This window comes from Eretmochelys imbricata, chromosome 28 (assembly GCF_965152235.1).
Source record: "Eretmochelys imbricata isolate rEreImb1 chromosome 28, rEreImb1.hap1, whole genome shotgun sequence".
Classification (NCBI taxonomy): domain Eukaryota; kingdom Metazoa; phylum Chordata; order Testudines; family Cheloniidae; genus Eretmochelys; species Eretmochelys imbricata.
Window position 1 is genome coordinate 4,154,918 of NC_135599.1, and position 23,053 is coordinate 4,177,970.

General features: G+C 50.8%; 2 protein-coding genes across 3 annotated transcripts in view; both read right to left on the bottom strand.

Moving 5' to 3' along the window:
- The window catches only part of LOC144258246 (uncharacterized), a 640,730-nt gene that overhangs the window by 228,721 nt on the left and 388,956 nt on the right, over positions 1 to 23,053 (bottom strand). The gene's annotated exons all lie outside the window — the stretch shown is intronic.
- LOC144258322 (zinc finger protein 707-like) lies at positions 632 to 21,117 on the bottom strand. 2 transcript variants are annotated; one of them, XM_077806806.1, is made up of 4 exons: positions 20,953 to 21,117; positions 6,450 to 6,576; positions 1,424 to 1,537; positions 632 to 1,177 (listed from the first exon to the last, which is right to left on the bottom strand). In XM_077806806.1, exons 1-4 carry the CDS (start codon positions 21,040 to 21,042, stop codon positions 1,086 to 1,088), a joined length of 423 nt encoding a protein of 140 aa, XP_077662932.1. In that variant the 5' UTR covers positions 21,043 to 21,117; the 3' UTR covers positions 632 to 1,085. The 2 variants fall into 2 exon arrangements, 1 of the variants encoding a protein (XP_077662932.1); XR_013344662.1 differs by lacking the exons at positions 632 to 1,177; positions 6,450 to 6,576; positions 20,953 to 21,117 and adding an exon at positions 2,103 to 2,293 and having other exon boundaries at positions 1,337 to 1,537.

Genomic DNA, 23,053 nt, shown 5'->3' on the forward strand with positions numbered 1-23,053 from the left:
CTACTTGAAGGGTTTGTTGAAATATAGTTGTCAAGAAGAGAAACATTAAGGAGTGTGAGACAATGGGTCCTCAAACTAATTAACTTAGAGCTCCTACTGAGCTGGGAGATTGGTAAACATTAGTATGCAAGTAAGATATGTATGTATATTTGTCAGTTGCTGCTTCATTTTGTCTCTTATGTTCAATTGGCTTATCTGTATAAACAAGTTAGCTTGAGCCTTTGCAGGGGGCTCACATATCTGGGTCCATTGGCAAAGTGCTTTGCTAATAAACAGAGTGGTCTGACAAATTATGTGAGTCCTGAATCTGACTTTGACATTACCCAATCAGGCACCCAGTTTGGAATCCACGAGGAGGGAATGTCCTATGAAGCACTCTCTCTCTTTGGATCCAAATGGTGAAGGATGATTGTTCTCAATCTAACCCTGGCATGCTTTGGATCTGTAATCAGTGAGTTGTACAAACAAACAATTTTCCTTGGGTCTTTGGTCACCATAGCTTCTTTTACTGGGATGGAAACCAAGAACGGAGCGTGTACTCATTCAACCCCAGTTCTTTCCAAATCCTTGGCCTTGGTTAGGGTATATGTACACTTCTCTGAAGTAGAATCCTTTACAAAAGCACTCAAAATCTCAGCAGTGTTAGTGAGGAATGGCTTCCTGAAACATGCCCAGCTTTTCTTTAATTTGGTGGCACAAATCCAGGCAAGGGACTGGATACAGGCCTGTTAGTTATCAGAGCTGGAGTTTCTATTCAAAACTAGCTATTTTTCTGCAGCTATTAGATTTCCAACACTGATTTCATTTCATACACTTGTTTTTAGCACCTACAAAGGATAAATTCAATAAAAAACCCACTTCTATTTCCTCAACATCTGCATCATGAAGGGGACCATTCCCCATGCCATAGAATTAGTTAGGTTATTTAAAATTTTTTAGTAACCTAGCATCCCCCATAATGGGGGACAAAACAGCCCCCTTGCCAGAAGTGGCTTTACCAATTGATGGAACCTGGGATTTAAACTCCAAATGATCACACGGTGCTTGGGATCCATCTGAATTCCCCTTCCAGGTTTTTGACACTTTCATCTCCAGGCATAGCGAGTCTGATGTAGGAAAAAAAGTGCTGGAGAGAGGTCAAATAAAAACAGGAACTGAACTCCTCCAAACACTTCTCCTAAATGGGAGAGAGGAGGGGATCAATTCAGCCTTCACATCCCATCAAATTCATGGGGGGAAGGGAGGAAGCTACTGCCTGATGTCTGCTAGGATCTACAGGAAGCCATGAGCTACAGTTACCCTGAGGTTATGACCCCTGCTAGAGACAATAATGAACTGAGTGACCTCCCAAGGGCTTCGTAGGGCATCCCATAGGTTTCCTTCAGGCACTTACAGATTCTGAGTTGGTTTCATGTTTCCTCACCATTGCAGGGAGCTCTCAGGGTCTGTCTTTCCTCTGAACCCTGGAGCTCTGAGACCCATGGCTCTTCCCCTTGTTCCAGCTGGGAAAACACATCAGGTTTGGAAATGGGAAACCCTGCTCAGATGAAAGAAAACAAAGGAGTTCAGGTGATTGCATAAGACTTTGTCATAAAAAAAACAAAACATTCTATTAATTTAACTTCAGTGCTTAGTGTGACCTGGTGTGCCTTGGGGAGTCCTGACTGAAAACGCTAAGGTCAGGGCAGGCTAAAAAAGGGAGAGCAGATGCTCCCAGAACTGATGGCTAACACTGAAGTTAAAATCACCGACCACTCACAAACTCTGCTTCTGATCCCCCACACTGGTTATTGAGAAGCAGCAAAAGAGAACACAGCCCCCTTTATTGCATTCCAGTTCTCTGACTCCCAATCAGCACCTATGTTCGGTACAGTGAGAGCTTATTTAAAAATTCTGGTCACAGAAACACAATGTTCTGACCCCAAAGGGTCAGCCATATTACCAGGTCAGCACAGGTTTGAATCATAGAATCTCAGGCTTGGAAGGGACCTCAGGAGGTCATCTAGTCCAACCCCCTGCTCAAAGCAGGACCAATCCCCAATTAAATCATCCCAGCCAGGGCTTTGTCAAGCCTGACCTTAAAAAAAAGGTTTGGATCTTACCCAAAATACCAGGCTGCCAGCCAATCCTTTAGCCTCTAAACTAAAGGAAAGAAGCAAAGGTCAGATACATTCAGAAATCTATATATCGGGTTCTTCACAGTATTGGTGAGTTCCTGGCTTGAAAGTCCGTCTGGAACACATCCACAGCTTGGATGGGTCATTCAGTCCTTTGTTCAAGGCTTCAGTTTGCAGAGAAGTTGCTCCAGAGGTAGGAAGAGGGATTGAAGAGAAAATGAAGATGATGCAGCTGCCCTTTCTATTCCCTTTGCCTTGTGGCTTGTACTTCCTGTGTCCCAAACACAAGCTTCACAGCACATGGCATGGAAAAGCCCTGGAGTTCTCAGTACACAGGCATACCCCTGCATGTCTTGCTGACTCAATAGGTGTATCCCCTTGGTTCTTTTCATGGGCTCATTGTACAGCTGATGACCCTTGACAGGCCAGTGAAGAGGCTCGGCAGTGCTGATGCCAGTCTGTCCGGGGGTGTCACCCAGAAACACTGCACAAGTCTGGAAATACAGATATACCCTACATGTCTATAACTCACAACACAAAGGTGGTACAAAACATAGAAACAAAATGATCATACTTGGAAAATCATAGCATTTTCACTGACACCTTACATGGCATATCTAGCATGATTCATTGCAATTTCATCATATTGGTATTTTATTATTATTATTATTAAAGAGTCTCACAATTCCCTACAGTGTCACACCTAGTAAACCAGTGAATTCCCAGGACCAGCTCCCTGGGTCCCTGAAGATGCTGAGCACTCTGCTTATGAGGGATTGAAATACCCACATATCTGCTGGGAACACACACAGACAGGCACAGTCTGTCCCCTGTGACAAAGTTCCTGCTCTACCTTGGTGGGTCTTGCGCTTATTGGCGGATTTGCTCACCTTGGAGCTTCACGGCAGCCCTCAGCTTGGCCATTTTTCTGAACCCACAGTCCAGGTTGACGACTCCTGGGTCTGACCAGGAGTTGGGAGGATTTGGGGGGAACCCGGGCCCGCCCTCTACTCCCGGCTCCAGCCCAGGGCCCTGTGGAATGCACCTGTCTAGACTGCCTCCTGGAACAGCTCTGCGACAGCGACAACTCCCTGGGCTACTTCCCCATGGCCTCCTCCCAACCCCTTCTTTATCCTCACCATAGGACCTTCCTCCTGGTGTCTGATAATGCTTGTACTCCTCAGTCCTCCAACAGTCCATGTTCTCACTCTCAGCTCCTCATGCCCCTTGCTCCCTGCTCCTCACACACACCTCACTAACTGAAGTGAGCTCCTTTTTAAAACCCAGGTGCCCTGATTAGCCTGCCTCAATTGATTCAAGTAGCTTCTTGATTGGTTGCAGGTGTTCTAATCAGCCTGTCTTACTGGTCTCCAGAAGGTTCCTGATTGTTCTGTTACTTTACCCAAGGGAAAGGGACCTACTTAGCCATCTGGCCTGACCCTGTCACAACCCCTATGTTCACTCTTCTAGAAAACTATGATCAATTATTTACATAGTATGGCTTGTTTGAGGTATCATTTGAAAATGCATAATCTATAGAATATTATCCTCCTGTTAAAATATGTCAAATTGCCATTCTTCAGGAGGGGGAAGGTGTGAAGAAGACTTTTACATTCCTTCACAGGGACCACTTGAAGCTCATATCTACAACAGACAGCCGGTCACCATGACTCAGCTGAGAACTGAAGTTGTTTGTCATACAAAGGACTGAATTATAAAAAGAGGGGAGGAAAATGCTTGAGACTCTCTCTCTCCCCCTTTTCCTCTGCTCATGACAGCTCCTGAAGAAACTGAACTTGGCAGCAGGGGCGAATTAGGGGGACTTCTGGCTGAAAGGACAGCCAGCCTGTCTCTGGATAGGGTGAGAGAAACATTTGCTTTGTATCCGTTTTAGCTTGTTAACTTAGATGTTAGTTTGGGTTTTATCTTGCATTTCTTTTGTAAACAATTCTGGCTTTTATACCTCATTACCTGTAGTCAATTAATATGGTTTTTTGCCGGTACTTAGCCATCTCATTTTATTGTTTCATCTAACCAGTGTGTTGGGACTAAAGTGTGTTGGAAAATCCATTTGGGATAACAAGGCTGGCACATGTCATTTTCCACTGATGAAATGACAGACTTCATATGACCTTGCGTCGTTCAGTAGTGTGCTGGACAGTGAAAGATGCACAAAAGTCCGGGACCAGAGAATTTTCTGGGCTTCTCCTGTGGTGCACTGTAATTCGTGAGTCGCTGACTAACAGCGCTCAATACTGTGTAGCTGGCAGCGAGTTACATGCTGGAGACTGGGTGTTAACTGCCCAGGAGTGGCTGTTCTCACAGTAAAGCAGTGTAAAAGCCACCCCAGCTTGGGCAACTGAGGGGAAACAGCTGTTCAACCAGTCAAGATTGCACTGTGGTTAATGTCACAGACACTCAATTTCAAAGCATCTCCTAAAACACAGAGAAAGTAAATCCATGTCCCAGAAGTTGAAGACTCCAGACAGAGGACAAGTCTCCCTGGAACTGCTTCTTGCAGAGAGAGAGAGGTCCAGACACAATGAGAGAGAGTCCTGGGGAAGCTGCTAAGAATGGGCTGGTGGGGTTCAGTGGAGAAAGGGAACAGGAAGGGCAGGGATATCACTGAATGCAGGATCTCAGCAGTCCTAGATGTCAGGATAGCACCTAGTGCAGCCCATTGGAAAGCATAATCCCAATTATACATATAAAATGATGGGGTCTACATTAGCTGTTTCCACTCAAGAGAGGGATCTTGGAGTCATTGTCGATAGTTCTCTGAAAACATCCACTCAGGGTGCAGAGGCAGTCAAAAAGCGAACAGGGTGTTGGGAATCATTAAGAAAGGGATAGATAATAAGACAGTACATAACTTGCCTCTATATAAATCCATGGTACGCCCACATCTTGAATATTGTGTGCAGATGTGGTCGGCCCATCTCAAAAAAGATACATTACAATTGGAAAAGGTTCAGAAAAGGGCAAAAAAAACCTGGACTAGGAGTATGAAACAGCTTCTGTATGAGGAGAGATATGTAAGACTGGGACTTTTCAGCTTGGAAAAGAGACAAGAGGGCATATGAGAGAGGTCTATAAAAGCATGTCTGCTGTGGAGAAAGTAAAGAAGGAAGTGTTATTTACTCCTTCTCAGAACACAAGGACTAGGAATCACCCAATCAAATTAATAGGCAGCAGGTTTATAAGAAACAAAAGGAAGTATTTCTTCAAACAACGCACAGTCAACCTGGGGAACTCCTTGCCAGAGGACGTTGTGAAGGCCAAGATTAGAATAGGGTTACAAAAAAAAAAAAAAAAAAAAAAACACCATGAGAAATCTATTGAGGACAGGTCCATGACTGGTTATTAGCCAGGATCGGCAGGGATGGTGTCCCTAACTTCTGTTTGTCATAAGCTGTGAATGGGTGACAGGAGATGAATCACTTCATGATTCCCTGTTCTGTTCATTCCCTCTGGGACACCTGGCGCTGGTCACTGTCGGAAGACAGGACACTGGGCTAGATGGACCTTTGGTCTGTCCCAGTGTGGCCATTCTTAAATACCAGGGAACCTAGTGAGTCCAGTGCAATGGGAGGGAGTAGGAAAATCCCTGGGTGTGGAGAACACTGGGAAATTAGAAACTATCATTCAGAAGCAACAGACTCTAAATAGTCTAGAAAAGCAGAATGTGAAAAATAAGAATCGGGGTCATGTGACTTCAGGAATGAAGGACTCAAAAAACCAAGTCTGCAGAGAAGAGAGATTGTGGCTATTGCACATGGGGATGGGGGGAGCAACTCTCCAGGTCTCAAGGATTTTCACCAGCAACCGAGGCCATCGTCCCATGCACGGGGCAATCCGGAGCAGTGAGGAGTTGTGTCATCTGTAATCCTGGCTGAGTTTCAATGCTCTGCTGCTGGAGCTCCCTTGTCTGGATTCCCCCAGCCACCATTCAAGGTCTGTGTGATCAGTAACCCTGGACCAGCCGCTCTGACCCCAGCAGCCTGCTTCTTACACCCCAAGCACATTCTGGTCTGGGTGGAGAAGGCTCAGGGTTTGAGAGAAGGCCAAGGGTAGGAAGCTTCTGTTTGTTATGCTGGACCTAACCCCCCGTTTTACTTGTGCAAACAGGAGATATTTGACACTGTGCGATTCTGCTCCTGTGCTCTCTTCCCACAGCGTTCAGCAGCAGGGGAGGGTCTCTGGTCGTGTGTGTGTCACTGGCATGCTGGGGTGATGCTGGAACAGGACAGAGCAGAGGTGGCATTGTGGGGGTGGCGTGAACCTCATCTCTTCCGTTCCCCGTCCAAGAACCGAGGGGACAGGAACCCTTACCCAGCGAGGTCACAGTCTCACAGGTCTCCTGCATGACGTCTCTGGAGAGGGCTCTCTGAGCGGGGTCCAGCAGAGCCCACTCTTCCCTGGTGTAATACACAGCCACCTCCTCGAAGGTCACCAGCCCCTGAAAGAGCAAGAGCCCCCCACTCAGGACCTGCTGCCCCACTCACAGCCCCACTATTTGTGGGGGAGAGGAGCCAATCAAACGGAAACTCTGGGTGGACCGCAGCCAACAGAGTCCCACCCCCACCCCGCTCAGAGCACCCAGGAAACACCAGGGGGAGGGGGCGAAGAGACACCCCTCCTCTCTCCCAGCAGATCCATCACACACCTACTAGACACAGACTGATACCGGAGATGCTGCCCCAAGCAGGGTCTAGGGAGAGATCTCTTGTAGGAAGCCCAACACCCTCCTGCTTGTGAGGAGCTGGATATGAGGCAGGAGAATCTCCCCTAAGCCTGACTGGTGGCTTCCCCCTTCATATTTCAAGGCACCCACTGGTTAGTTGGGTCAGGCTCCAGCACTACGAGTCTGGTCCTTTTTCCCAGCCCCATCTACGTGGCTTATTTTCTGTTCACCAAATTGGAGCATTTCCACCTCCGAAACTCATGGGTCTGTTCCAAGAATCTAGGCCACTTATTAAACAACTCCCAGCAGGTCTGCCACCCCCTGGTCTCCTCCCTTTCTCCACCCTGTGCATTTCCTGCCCCGCTCCAACCTCCAAACCAGACGGTGCAAACCTTCCCCTCTCCCGTGTATTTGCTGTCCCTCTCCCTCCTGCAGGAACAAATCAGAACCCCCCCAATAATCCCTACCTGAGCTGGCCCCCCTGCAGCCATGTCGCTCCCTTGTCCCATGGGAGGACGGGAGGAACCGGAACGAAACGTGAGCGTCGTTCTGCAGCCTGATCGGGCGAGAAGGGCCGTTGTGGAGGTTTGGGAACGGGCATTAGTTCATTTCACATCACGCTTCCCCCAGGCTCTTTCCTTGCAGAGCGAGATCCGAGATTCTGCCGTGCTGAGAAAATGCTCAATCTCTGGATTACAGCAGAGACCTGGCCCCTCCTGCCAGGCTAAGCCCACAGACACACTTTTAAACTCCTTTCTCCCTCCCGCATCCCAAAACAAAGTCTCTGAACGCAATCCTAGAAAAAAGCAGAACCAAAGGAGTCCCTTTCGAGGATTCCCTCTGACACTGACCCCACGGCAGCCACACCCCAGCAGGAGGGACATGGAGTCAGGAACTGGGTTTTCCTCTCTCTCATCCTCATCTTGTCCACAGGAAAGTGATTCTCCCCACACTGCAGTAATACATCTGTCTGGGCAGATGAGAGAGCTGGAAATCTCTTTCAAAACTCTTATCCCACGGACCCTGTCAGTCTCTCTATCTCCTTTTCCCTGTGCCCTCTCCATGCCTGTCTGCTAGGAAACTCTCATTCCTGGGTTGTTTGCTCCCCCATGGCTGGATTTGCTCCTGCAAATGGCAGGAGAAATGGGGTGGGAGGCTGTTTGTGTAGAGTCATTTTATAGTCCTTCACTGCCTGCCTGGGATTTCCCCATTGCCTGCCTAGGACGCCCACCTGCCCTCCACCAGGATCTGCCAGGACATTTGCCTGGGACCCCCTCCTCCTCCCAGCAGGACCCCCTGACGCTTTACGGGAGGACCCCTCACTCTGCGCCAGGGACCGCCCCACCACAGCTCTGTGCACTGGGCATGGCAATGGTCCCAGGAGCCAGCTGGGCAATCCCAGACAGAGCCCCTGGCACAGCACCAGGCAGCGTCTAATCCCCTGCCCCACCTGCCCAAGAGACCCCCACCCCCACTGGTCTGCAGCCAACAGGCCCCCAGCAAGACCCACCTCCAGGACCCATAGCCTTAGGGCTGGGCCCATCAGAACTACCCCCCGAAACCCCAAACCCTCCAGAAACCACCATCCTGGCTAGGGTCCCCCCTGCCCAGCCACCCAGACGCCTCCCCCTACCACAATGTCCCTTCAGCTCCTGCTGCAATCTCCCCACACAGACACCTGCCTCCCCCAGCAACAGTGTTCCCTCACAGTGTCTGACAAGTGGACAGAAAGTTATCACCACCCCCTGCTGGCCAGTCACACAGGCAGAGGGAGCCCGGGGGGACGCCTCTTTAAAAGGAGAAGGGAAGCCATGGAGGGCCAAAATAAGTAAGACATTTCCATACTCTGTCACTAGCAAATAATGGCCACCATGGATCCACCCCAGAGTTGGCTACAGCTTTGCACTGTGGGAAGCCCCCCCTCACGGAGACTCTTTGTCATGGGGTTTGGGATACTTCTGGACCCACGCTGCACTCAGAGGGACCTCCTCATCCCGTGCCAGCTGGAGAAAAGAAAAGGGTCCAGCCAACTCTCCTGTTACCAACTGGGAACCACCCATCCCCCAAACAGGGGGAGGCCCCTGGCTTTGATGGGTATTGAATATATGGCTAGTCTCTTTTATCAGCAAACATTTTTAACAGAGAGAAAGGAGGGAACAAAGGATTCTCAAAGGAGAGGGAAAGATGATCATTGTTGCAGGGGGATTAATTTCCCAACCAGGATGGAGAAGGACTCAGGGCGACAGGTTCCCCCCAAGGAAGGACAAGTTGCTGGGATTTACAGACATGGGGAACAGCCCCAAACCCAAGAGGATTTTTAATTGACATTTGATAATGACATCGTAAGAAGGAAACCTGAGATTTGAGATCAGTGTTCAGAAATGAAAGAGAAAGGGTGGAAATCTGAGGGATTTTGGATCCATTTATGCAAATTATAGAGAGGAAAGTGGAAAATGAGAGGGATTTTATAGCACTTGTTGATAGGAGGTTGTCACGGAGTCCCTGGGCGATGCTCTGGAACTGCTCCCCATGAAGCCAGGCAGGACTCTGGGGAAGTCTCCTTTCTGGGAGCAGGTTTCAGAGTAACAGCCGTGTTCGTCTTTATTCGCAAAAAGAAAAGGAGTACTTGTGGCACCTTAGAGACTAACCAATTTATTTGAGCATGAGCTTTCGTGAGCTACAGCTCACTTCATCGGATGCATACCGTGGAAACTGCAGCAGACTTTATATATACACAGAGAATATGAAACAATACCTCCTCCCACCCCACTGTCCTGCTGGTAATAGCTTATCTAGAGTGATCATCAAGTTGGGCCATTTCCAGCACAAATCCAGGTTTTCTCACCCTCCACCCCCCCACACAAATTCACTCTCCTGCTGGTGATAGCCCATCCAAAGTGACAACTCTCTTCACAATGTGCATGATAATCAAGTTGGGCCATTTCCTGCACAAATCCAGGTTCTCTCACCCCCTCACCCCCCTCCCAAAAACCACACACACAAACTCACTCTCCTGCTGGTAATAGCTCATCCAAAGTGACCACTCTCCCTACAATGTGCATGATAACCAAGGTGGGCCATTTCCAGCACAAATCCAGGTTTTCTCACCCCCCCACCCCCATACACACACAAACTCACTCTCCTGCTGGTAATAGCTCATCCAAACTGACCACTCTCCAAGTTTAAATCCAAGTTAAACCAGAACATCTGGGGGGGGGGGGTAGGAAAAAACAAGGGGAAATAGGCTACCTTGCATAATGACTTAGCCACTCCCAGTCTCTATTTAAGCCTAAATTAATAGTATCCAATTTGCAAATGAATTCCAATTCAGCAGTTTCTCGCTGGAGTCTGGATTTGAAGTTTTTTGTTTTAAGATAGCGACCTTCATGTCTGTGATTGCGTGACCAGAGAGATTGAAGTGTTCTCCGACTGGTTTATGAATGTTATAATTCTTGACATCTGATTTGTGTCCATTTATTCTTTTACGTAGAGACTGTCCAGTTTGACCAATGTAAATGGCAGAGGGGCATTGCTGGCACATAATGGCATATATCACATTGGTGGATGTGCAGGTGAACGAGCCTCTGATAGTGTGGCTGATGTTATTAGGCCCTGTGATGGTGTCCCCTGAATAGATATGTGGGCACAGTTGGCAACGGGCTTTGTTGAAAGGATAAGTTCCTGGGTTAGTGGTTCTGTTGTGTGGTATGTGGTTGTTGGTGAGTATTTGCTTCAGGTTGCGGGGCTGTCTGTAGGCAAGGACTGGCCTGTCTCCCAAGATTTGTGAGAGCGTTGGGTCATCCTTTAGGATAGGTTGTAGATCCTTAATAATGCGTTGGAGGGGTTTTAGTTGGGGGCTGAAGGTGACGGCTAGTGGCGTTCTGTTATTTTCTTTGTTAAGCCTGTCCTGTAGTAGGTAACTTCTGGGAACTCTTCTGGCTCTATCAATCTGTTTCTTTACTTCCGCAGGTGGGTACTGTAGTTGTAAGAATGCTTGGTAGAGATCTTGTAGGTGTCTGTCTCTGTCTGAGGGGTTGGAGCAAATGCGGTTGTATCGCAGAGCTTGCCTGTAGACAATGGATCGTGTGGTGTGGTCAGGGTGAAAGCTGGAGGCATGTAGGTAGGAATAGTGGTCAGTAGGTTTCCGGTATAGGGTGGTGTTTATGTGACCATTGTTTATTAGCACTGTAGTATACAGGAAATGGATCTCTTGTGTGGACTGGACCAGGCTGAGGTTGATGGTGGGATGGAAATTGTTGAAATCATGGTGGAATTCCTCAAGGGGTGAGGGGGTGAGAGAACCTGGATTTCTGCAGGAAATGGCCCAACTTGATTATCATGCACATTGTGAAGAGAGTTGTCACTTTGGATGGGCTATCACCAGCAGGAGAGTGAATTTGTGTGGGGGGGTGGAGGGTGAGAAAACCTGGATTTGTGCTGGAAATGGCCCAAATGATGATCACTTTAGATAAGCTATTACCAGCAGGACAGTGGGGTGGGAGGAGGTATTGTTTCATACTCTCTGTGTATATATAAAGTCTGCTGCAGTTTCCACGGTATGCATCCGATGAAGTGAGCTGTAGCTCACGAAAGCTCATGCTCAAATAAATTGGTTAGTCTCTAAGGTGCCACAAGTACTCCTTTCCTTTCTGTGAGCAGCCTGCCTTCAGGACACACAGCTCACACAGCTTCCACCTTCCTGGGTCTGACCTCGGACCATTCACACGCCTCTGCCCCTCCGTGCACTTCCCACAGCGAGTCGGCTCAGGCAGGGCTCCTGGGGAAGCCAGAGGGTCCTGCACCCCAACTCCGCAGTCAGACGTGACTCTCAGCCAGCCAGTAAAATAGAACTTTTATTAGATGACAGAAACATGGTCTAAAACAGAGCTTGCAGGTGCAGAGAACAGGACCCCTCAGCTGGGGCCATTTTCGGGGGGGGGGCAGTGAGCCAGACAACCACGTCTGCCCTTCACTCCATGTCCCAGCCAGCCCCAAACTGAAACTCCCTCCAGCCCCTCCTCCTCTGGGCTTTGTTCCTTTCCGGGGCCAGGAGGTCACCTGATTCCTTTGTTCTCCAACCCTTTAGCTCTCACCTTGCAGGGGGGAAGGGCCCAGGCCATCAGTGGCCAGGAAACAGGGTGTTGGCCATTCTCTGTGTCCAGACTCCTGCACACACATGCCCTCTAGGGCTATGCAATGATCATACACCCTTATCCCACCCCCTAGATATTTAAGAACTTCATAGGGGAAACTGAGGCACCCTCACACTATTCAGAGGAAACATTAAGAACAGTCCCACTTCGTCACAGAGGTCAAAGCTGAGTGTATTTCCCACCACTATTTGGTCAATGAATAGAGCGGAAATGGGCAACGTTGGCAAACGTTTTACATCCATATTCAGGAATCTGAGGAAAGGTGTAAATCTGAGATTTTCGTCATAATTTATAATTACAGAGACAGGGAAAGCTCTCAGGGGCATATTCAATTAGAAGTAGACAACTAGAGTAAATGTGGGGCAAACTTTTTAATCAATCTTTGAGACGTACAGAGAAAACGTGTCACAAACTACGCAACTGAGAACATGGGATAAACGCCAAGACCGGGGGGGCTTTTATGTGGCTATTAAAGAACTAGCTGGAAAAGGGGGACCGTTTGTCATATAAAATTCAGCCTGTCCAATACATAAACAGAGAGTGATCGTCCCGTCCCCCCCGCCCCCGTTCACCTGGGCAGCAGGGAGCCCTCTGAGGGGCTGACTGGAGGGGGCGGGGGGGGGGAGCTGGAGGGCTCCCTGGGGGAGGGGAGGGGGCGGCAGTGGGGGATGGGCAGGTGGGGGGCAGGTGGGGGCTGGGGGCAACGGTGCGGCAGTTGGGGGCAGCAAGTGGGACTCGGAAGCGGGGATCGGGGGCAGCCCCATGGGGGACACGTCCCCTCCCTTCCCTGCCCCGGGAATTTCCTGGCTGCACAGAGACAGTTCAATCCCCACCCCCCGCAACTCCGGCTTCTCCTCCCAACACCCCCTAATAGACCCCGCTCGCCGGGCCCCAGTCTCTGCCCCCCCCAATCCCAGCCGTGCCGGGGGCAGAGAGTCACTTTCCTGCCCCCCCACCAGCGCTCCCCCCCCGCGGGGTCTCCCACTCACCGGGTCGGGGGCGGGCAGAGCCAGAGGCTGGTCCCAGCTGGAGAAAGCCCCCCCCGGCCGAGCACGGGGGGGTTAATGACGGGCCCCCCAGCACAGACCACGGAGGGGAGCCGCAGCTGCACCTCCGAGAGACCCGACACGAGGCAGCCCCCGGGGGCCGTTGCCTGGAGCAGACCGGGGGCGGGGCAGCGCCTGGGGGCGGGGCCTGGAGCAAACCGGGGGCGGGGCAGCGCCTGGGGGCGGGGCCTGGAGCAAACCGGGGGCGGGGCAGCGCCTGGGGGCGGGGCTTGGAGCAGACCAGGCGCTGCCTCGTGTCGGATCTGTAGGGGGAGCAGCTGCGGCTCCCCTCCCTGTCTGTGCTGGGGGGGCCGTCATTAACCCCCCGTGCTCGGCCGGGGGGGGCTTTCTCCAGCTGGGACCAGCCCCTGGCTCTGCCCGCCCCCGACCCGGTGAGTGGGAGACCCCGCGGGGGGGGAGCGCTGGTGGGGGGGCAGGAAAGTGACTCTCTGCCCCCGGCACGGCTGGGATTGGGGGGGGCAGAGACTGGGGCCCGGCGGGCGGGGTCCCTTGGGGGGTGTTGGGAGGAGAAGCCGGAGTTGCGGGGGGTGGGGATTGAACTGTCTCTGTGCAGCCAGGAAATTCCCGGGGGGGAAGTGGGGGGCGGCGGGGGAGTTAATTGGATCCCCTTCCCCCCCCCACGGGCACAAATGCCCCCCAGTTTTCCCCTTTTCCCTCTCGGTAGCTCCCACGTGGTTGTAAACTTCCCCCCCACCCCCCACTGATCCGCTCTCTCGTCTCCCCTGATCCCCCCCGTCTCTCCCTCCTCCTCACATGTCCATTGAAACTCCCCTCCCGTGGCGGGGGCGGGATTTTCCTCCCCCCCCCCCCGTTTTATCCGCAGCGATTTGTCCCGGTGTCGGTGGGAAGTTGGAGCCCGGAGCCATCCCCCAACCTGGCTGCCCCGGCGTGGGGGTGGGAGGAGACGCCGGGTCTCTGCCAGGGCGGGGAAGGGAGGGGACGTGTCCCCCATGGGGCTGCCCCCGATCCCGGCTTCCCAGTCCCACTTGCTGCCCCCCAACTGCAGCACCGTTGCCCCCAGCCCCCACCTGCCCATTCCCCACTACCGCCCCCTCCCCTCCCCCAGGGATCCCTCCAGCTCCCCCCCCGCCCCCTCCAGTCAGCCCCTCAGAGGGCTCCCTGCTGCCCAGGTGAACGGGGGCGGGGGGGGGGGACGGGACCATCACTTTCTCTTTATGTATTGGACAGGCTGGATTTTATATGACAAACGGTCCCCCTTTTCCAGCTAGTTCTTTAATAGCCACATAAAATCCCCCCCGGTCTTGGCGTTTATCCCATGTTCTCAGTTGCGTAGTTTGTGACAAGTTTTCTCTGTACGTCTCAAAGATTGATTAAAAAGTTTGCCCCACTTTTACTCTAGTTGTCTACTTCTAATTGAATATGCCCCTGAGAGCTTTCCCTGTCTCTGTAATTATAAATTACGACGAAAATCTCAGATTGACACCTTTCCTCAGATTCCTGAATATGGATCTAAAACGTTTGCCAACGTTGCCCATTTCCGCTCTATTCATTGACCAAATAGTGGTGGGAAATACACTCAGCTTTTACCTCTGTGACGAAGTGGGACTGTTCTTAATGTTTCCTCTGAATAGTGTGGGGGTGCCTCAGTTTCCCCTATGAAGTTCTTAAGTATCTAGGGGGTGGGATAAGGGTGTATGATCATTGCAGAGCCCTAGAGGGCATGTGTGTGCAGGAGTCTGGACACAGAGAATGGCCAACACCCTGTTTCCTGGCCACTGATGGCCTGGGCCCTTCCCCCCTGCAAGGTGAGAGCTAAAGGGTTGGAGAACAAAGGAATCAGGTGACCTCCTGGCCCCGGAAAGGAACAAAGCCCAGAGGAGGAGAGGCTGGAGGGAGTTTCAGTTTGGGGCTGGCTGGGACATGGAGTGAAGGGCAGATGTGGTTGTCTGTCTCACTGCCCCCCACAAAATGGCTTCAGCTGAGGGGTCCTGTTCTCTGCACTTGCAAGCTCTGTTTTAGACCATGTTCCTGTCATCTAATAAACCTTCTATTTTACTGGCTGGCTGAGAGTCACGTCTGACTGCGGAGTTGGGGGGCAGGACCTCTGGCTTCCCCAGGAGCCCTGCCTGAGCGGACTCTCTGTGGGAAGTGCACGGAGGGGCAGAGGAGGCTGAATGGTCCTAGGTCAGACCCAGGAAGGGGGAAGCTGTGTGAGCTGTGTGTCCTGAAGACAGGCTGCTCCCAGAAAGGCGACTGCCCCAGAGTCCTGCCCGGCTTCATGGGGAGCAGTTCCAGAGCATCGCCCAGGGACTCCGTGACAACCTCCTATCAACAACTGCTATAAAATCCCTCTCATTTTCCACTTTCCTCTCTATAATTTGCATAAATGGATCGAAAATCCCTCAGATTTCCACCCTTTCTCTTTCATTTCTGAACACTGCTCTCAAATCTCAGGTTTCCCTCTTACGATGTCATTATCAAATGTCAATTAAAAATCCTCTTGAGTTTGGGGCTGTTCCCCATGTCTCTAAATCCTAGCAACTTGTCCTTCCTTGGGGGGAACCTGTCGCCCTGAATCCTTCTCCATCCTGGTTGGGAAATTAACCCCCCTGCAACAAGGAACATCTTTCCCTCTGCTTTGAGAATCATTTGTTCCCTCCTTTCTCTCTGTTAAAAATGTTTGCTGATAAAAGAGACTAGCCATATATTCAATACCCATCAAAGCCAGGGGCCTCCCCCTGTTTGGGGGATGGGTGGTTCCCAGTTGGTAACAGGAGAGTTGGCTGGACCCTTTTCTTTTCTCCAGCTGGCACGGGATGAGGAGGTCCCTCTGAGTGCAGCGTGGTCCAGAAATATCCCAAACCCCATTAGAAAGGGTCTCCATGAGGGGGGGCTTCCCGCAGTGCAAAGCTGTAGCCAACTCTGGGGTGGATCCACGGTGGCCATTATTTGCTAGTGACAGAGTATGGAAATGTCTTCCTCATTTTGGCCCTCCATGGCTTCCCTTCTCCTGTTAAAGAGGCGTCCCCCCAGGCTCCCTCTGCCTGTGTGACTGGCCAGCAGGGGGTGGTGATAAATTTCTATCCACTTGTCAGACACTGTGAGGGAACACTGTTGCTGGGGGGGTGCATGTCTGTGTGGGGAGATTGCAGCGAGAGCTGAAGGGGCATTGTGGTAGGGGGAGGCCTCTGGGTGGCTGGGCAGGGGGAGCCCTAGTCAGGTTGGTGGTTTCTGGAGGGTTTGGGGTTTCGGGGGGTAGTTCTGATGTGCCCAGCCCTAAGGCTATGGGTCCTGGAAGTGGGTATCGCTGGGGGCCTGTTGGCTGCAGACCAGTGGGGGTGAGGGTCTCTTGGGCAGGTGGGGCAGGGGATTAGACGCTGCCTGGTGCTGTGCCAGGGGCTCTGCCTGGGATTGCCCAGCTGGCTCCTGGGACTATTGCCATGCCCAGTGCACAGCGCTGTGGTGGGGCGGTCCCTGGCGCAGAGTGAGGGGTCCTCCTGTAAACCATCAGGGGGTCCTGCTGGCCGGAGGAGGGGGTCCGAGGCAAATGGGCTGGCAGATCCTGGTGGAGGGCAGGTGGGGGTCCTAGGCAGGCAATGGGGAAATCCCAGGCAGGCAGTGAAGGACTATAAAATGACTCTACACAAACAGCCCCCCACCCCATTTCTCCTGCCATTTGCAGGAGCAAATCCAGCCATGGGGGAGCAAACAACCCAGGAATGAGAGTTTCCTAGCAGACAGGCATGGAGAGGGCACAGGGAAAAGGAGATAGAGAGACTGACAGGGTCCGTGGGATAAAAGAGTTTTGAAAGAGATTTCCAGCTTTCTCATCTGCCCAGACAGATGTATTACTGCAGTGTGGGGAGAATCACTTTCCTGTGGACAAGACGAGGATGAGAGAGAGGAAAACCCAGTTCCTGACTCCATGTCCCTCCTGCTGGGGTGTGGCTGCCGTGGGGTCAGTGTCAGAGGGAATCCTCGAAAGGGACTCCTTTGGTTCTGCTTTTTTCTAGGATTGCGTTCAGAGACTTTGTTTTGGAATGCGGGAGGGAGAAAGGAGGTTCAAAGTGTGTCTGTGGGCTTAGCCTGGCAGGAGGGGCCAGGTCTCTGCTGTAATCCAGAGACTGAGCATTTTCTCAGCACGGCAGAATCTCGGATCTCGCTCTGCAGGGAAAGAGCCTGGGGGAAGCGTGATGTGAAATGAACTAATGCCCGTTCCTAAACTTCCACAACAGCCCTTCTTGCCCGGCCTGGTTGCAGAACGACGCTCATGTTTCTTTCCGGTTCCTCCCGTCCTCCCATGGGACAAGGGAGTGACATGGCTGCAGAGGAGCCAGCTCAGGTAGGGATTATTGTGGGGTGTTCTGATCTGTTCCTGCAGGAGGGAGAGGGACAGCAAATACACGAGAGAGGGGAAGGTTTGCACCGTCTGGTTTGGAGGTTGGAGCGGGGCAGGAAATGCACAGGGTGGAGAAAGGGAGGAGGCCAGGGGGTGGCAGACCTGCTGGGAGTTGTTTAATAAGTGGCCTAGATTCTAGGAAGAGACCCATGAGGTTCGGAGGTGGAAATGCTCCAATCTGGTGAACAGAAAATAACCCACATAGATGGGGCTGGGAAAAAGGATCAGACTCCTAGTGCTGGAGCCTGACCCAACTAACCAGCGGGTGCCTTGAAATACGAAGGGGGAAGCCACCAGTCAGGCTTAGGTGAGATTCCCCTGCTTCATATCCAGCTCTGGGAGTGGCTAAGTCATGATGCAAGGTAACCCATTTCCCCTTGTTTTTTCCTGCCCGCCCCCCCCCCCCCCGACGTTCTTGTTAAACCCTGGATTTGTGCTGGAAATGGGCCACCTTGATTATCATACACATTGTAAGGAGAGTGATGACTTTAGATAAGCTATTACCATCAGGAGAGTGGGGTGGGAGGAGGTATTTTTTTCATGATTTGTGTGTATATAAAAAGATCTTCTACACTTTCCACAGTTTGCATCCGATGAAGTGAGCTGTAGCTCACAAAAGCTTATGCTCAAATAAATTGGATAGTCTCCAAGGTGCCACAAGTCCTCCTTTTCTTTTCACAAGGAGGAGGGTGTTGGGCTTCCTACAAGAGATCTCTCCCTAGACCCTGCTCGGGGCAGCATCTCCGGTATCAGTCTGTGTCTAGTAGGTGTGTGATGGATCTGCTGGGAGAGAGGAGGGGTGTCTCTTCGCCCCCTCTCCCTGGTGTTTCCTGGGTGCTCTGAGCGGGGTGGGGGTGGGACTCTGTTGGCTGCGGTTCACCCAGAGTTTCCGTTTGATTGGCTCCTCTCCCTCACGAATAGTGGGGCTGTGTGTGGGGCAGCAGGTCCTGAGTGTGGGGCTCTGGCTCTTTCAGGGGCCGGTGACCTTCGAGGAGGTGGCTGTGTATGTCACCAGGGAAGAGTGGGCTCTGCTGGACCCCGCTCAGAGAGCCCTCTCCAGAGACGTCATGCAGGAGACCTGTGAGAATGTGACCTCGCTGGGTAAGGGTTCCTGTCCCCTCGGGTCTTGGAAGGGGAACGGAAGAGATGAGGTTCACGCCACCCCCACAATGCCACCTCTGCTCTGTCCTGTTCCAGCATCACCCCAGCATGCCAGTGACACACACACGACCAGAGACCCTCCCCTGCTGCTGAACGCTGTGGGAAGAGAGCACAGGAGCAGAATCGCACAGTGTCAAATATCTCCTGTTTGCACAAGTAAAACGGGGGGTTAGGTCCAGCATAACGAACAGAAGCTTCCTACCCCTGGCCTTCTCTCAAACCCTGAGCCTTCTCCCCCCAGACCAGAATGTGCTTGGGGTGTAAGAAGCAGGCTGCTGGGGTCAGAGCGGCTGGTCCAGGGTTACTGATCACACAGACCTTGAATGCTGGCTGGGGGAATCCAGACAAGGGAGCTCCAGCAGCAGAGCATTGAAACTCAGCCAGGATTACAGATGACACAACTCCTCACTGCTCCGGATTGAACCGTGCATGGGACAATGGCCTCGGTTGCTGGTGAAAATCCTTGAGACCTGGAGAGTTGCTCCCCCCATCCCCATGTGCAATAGCCACAATCTCTCTTCTCTGCAGACTTGGTTTTTTGAGTCCCTGATTCCTGAAGTCACACGACCCCGATTCTTATTTTTCACATTCTGCTATTCTAGACTATTTAGAGTCTGTTGCTTCCTTATGATAGTTTCTAATTTCCCAGTGTTCTCCACAGCCAGGGATTTTCCTACTCCCTCCCATTGCACTGGACTCACTAGGTTCCCTAGTATTTCAGAACGGCCACACTGGGACAGACCAAAGGTCCATCTAGCCCAGTGTCCTGTCTTCCGACAGTGACCAGCGCCGGGTGTCCCAGAGGGAATGAACAGAACAGGGAATCATGAAGTGATTCATCTCCTGTCACCCATTCACAGCTTATGACAAACAGAAGTTAGGGACACCATCCCTGCCCATCCTGGCTAATAACCAGTCATGGACCTGTCCTCAATAGATTTCTCATGGTGTTTGTTTTTTTTTTTTTGTAACCCTTTTATAATCTTGGCCTTCACAACGTCCTCTGGCAAGGAGTTCCCCAGGTTCACACTGCGTTGTGTGAAGAAATACTTCCTTTTGTTTCTTATAAACCTGCTGCCTATTAATTTGATTGGGTGATTCCTAGTCCTTGTGTTCTGAGAAGGAGTAAATAACACTTCCTTCTTTACTTTCTCCACAGCAGACATGCTTTTATAGACCTCTCTCATATGCCCTCTTGTCTCTTTTCCAAGCTGAAAAGTCCCAGTCTTACATATCTCTCCTCATACAGAACCTGCTTCATACTCCTAGTCCGGGTTCTTTTGCCCTTTTCTGAACCTTTTCCAATTGCAATGTATCTTTTCTGAGATGGGCCGACCACATCTGCACACAATATTCAAGATGTGGGCGTACCATGGATTTATATAGAGGCAAGTTATGTCCTGTCTTATTATCTATCCCTTTCTTAATGATTCCCAACACCCTGTTCGCTTTTTGACTGCCTCTGCACCCTGAGTGGATGTTTTCAGAGAACTATCGACAATGACTCCAAGATCCCTCTCTTGAGTGGAAACAGCTAATGTAGACCCCATCATTTTATATGTATATTTGGGATTATGTTTTCCAATGGGCTGCACTAGGTGCTATCCTGACATCTCGGACTGCTGAGATCCTGCATTGAGTGATATCCCTGCCCTTCCTGTTCCCTTTCTCCACTGAACCCCACCAGCCCATTCTTAGTGTTCCCAGCTTCCCCAGGACTCTCTCATTGTGTCTGGACCTCTCTCTCTCTCTGCAAGAAGCAGTTCCAGGGAGACTTGTCCTCTGTCTGGAGTCTTCAACTTCTGGGACATGGATTTACTTTCTCTGTGTTTTAGGAGATGCTTTGAAATTGAGTGTCTGTGACATTAACCACAGTGCAATCTTGACTGGTTGAACAGCTGTTTCCCCTCAGTTGCCCAAGCTGGGGTGGCTTTTACACTGCTTTACTGTGAGAACAGCCACTCCTGGGCAGTTAACACCCAGTCTCCAGCATGTAACTCGCTGCCAGCTACACAGTATTGAGCGCTGTTAGTCAGCGACTCACGAATTACAGTGCACCACAGGAGAACCCCAGAAAATTCTCTGGTCCCGGACTTTTGTGCATCTTTCACTGTCCAGCACACTACTGAACGACGCAAGGTCATATGAAGTCTGTCATTTCATCAGTGGAAAATGACACGTGCCAGCCTTGTTATCCCAAATGGATTTTCCAACACACTTTAATCCCAACACACTGGTTAGATGAAACAATAAAATGAGATGGCTAAGTACCGTCAAAAAACCATATTAATTGACTACAGGTAATGAGGTATAAAAGCCAGAATTGTTTACAAAAGAAATGCAAGATAAAACACAAACTAACATCTAAGTTAACAAGCTAAAACGGATACAAAGCAAATGTTTCTCTCACCATATCCTGAGGCAGGCTGGCTGTCCTTTTAGCCAGAAGTCCCCCTAATTCGCCCCTGCTGCCAAGTTCAGTTTCTTCAGGAGCTGTCATGAGCAGAGGAAAAGGGGGAGAGAGAGAGTCTCAAGCATTTTCCTCCCCTCTTTTTATAATTCAGTCCTTTGTACGACAAACAACTTCAGTTCTCAGTTGAGTCATGGTGACCGGCTGTCTGTTGTAGATATGAGCTTCAAGTGGTCCCTGTGAAGGAATGTAAATGTCTTCTTCACACCTTCCCCCTCCTGGAGAATGGCAATTTGAGCAGCTGCTTGCCTTGCTGTCTCTGAGGAACTGGTCTGAGGGTGTTCCCCAGAATTGTAACTTTTTCACTAATATGATACAGTAAAATCTCATAATTTTACATAGTGTTGCTACACATATTTTAACAGGAGGATAATATTCTGTCGATTATGCATTTTCAAATGATACCTCAAACAAGCCATACGATGTAAATAATTGATCATAGTTTTCTAGAAGAGTGAACATAGGGGTTGTGACAGGGTCAGGCCAGATGGCTAAGTAGGGTAAAGTAACAGAACAATCAGGAACCTTCTGGAGACCAGTAAGACAGGCTGATTAGAACACCTGCAGCCAATCAAGAAGCTACTTGAATCAATTGAGGCAGGCTAATCAGGGCACCTGGGGTTTAAAAAGGAGCTCACTTCAGTTAGTGAGGTGCGTGTGAGGAGCAGGGAGCAAGGGGCGCGAGGAGCTGAGAGTGAGACCATGGACTGTTGGAGGACTGAGGAGTACAAGCATTATCAGACACCAGGAGGAAGGTCCTATGGTGAGGATAAAGAAGGGGTTGGGAGGAGGCCATGGGGAAGTAGCCCAGTGAGTTGTCGCTGTCGCACAGCTGTTCCAGGAGGCAGTCTAGACAGGTGCATTCCACAGGGCCCTGGGCTGTAGCCCGGAGTATAGGGCGGGCCCGGGTTCCCCCCAAATCCTCCCAACTCCTGGTCAGACCCAGGAGTCGTCAACCTGGACTGTGGGTTCAGAGAAACGGCCAAGCTGAGGGCTGCCGTGAAGCTCCAAGGCGAGCAAATCCGCCAATAAGCGCAAGACCCACCAAGGTAGAGCAGGAACTTTGTCACAGGGGACAGACTGTGCCTGTCTGTGTGTGTTCCCAGCAGGTATGTGGGTATTTCAATCCCTCATAAGCAGAGTGCTCAGCATCTTCAGGGACTCAGGGAGCTGGTCCTGGGAATTCACTGGTTTACTAGGTGTGACACTGTAGGGAATTGTGAGACACTTTAATAATAATAATTAATAATAAAATACCAATATGATGAAATTGCAATGAATCATGCTAGATATGCCATGTAAGGTGTCAGTGAAAATGCTATGATTTTCCAAGTATGATCCTTTTGTTTCTATGTTTTGTACCACCTTTGTGTTGTGAGTTACAGACATGTAGGGTATATCTGTATTTCCAGACTTGTGCAGTGTTTCTGGGTGACACCCCCGGACAGACTGGCATCAGCACTGCGGAGCCTCTTCACTGGCCTGTCAAGGGTCATCAGCTGTACAATGAGCCCATGAAAAGAACCAAGGGGATACACCTATTGAGTCAGCAAGACATGCAGGGGTATGCCTGTGTACTGAGAACTCCAGGGCTTTTCCATGCCATGTGCTGTGAAGCTTGTGTTTGGGACACAGGAAGTACAAGCCACAAGGCAAAGGGAATAGAAAGGGCAGCTGCATCATCTTCATTTTCTCTTCAATCCGTCTTCCTACCTCTGGAGCAACTTCTCTGCAACCTGAAGCCTTGAACAAAGGACTGAATGACCCATCCAAGCTGTGGATGTGTTCCAGACGGACTTTCAAGCCAGGAACTCACCAATACTGTGAAGAACCCGATATATAGATTTCTGAATGTATCTGACCTTTGCTTCTTTCCTTTAGTTTAGAGGCTAAAGGATTGGCTGGCAGCCTGGTATTTTGGGTAAGATCCAAACCTTTTTTTTAAGGTCAGGCTTGACAAAGCCCTGGCTGGGATGATTTAATTGGGGATTGGCCCTGCTTTGAGCAGGGGGTTGGACTAGATGACCTCCTGAGGTCCCTT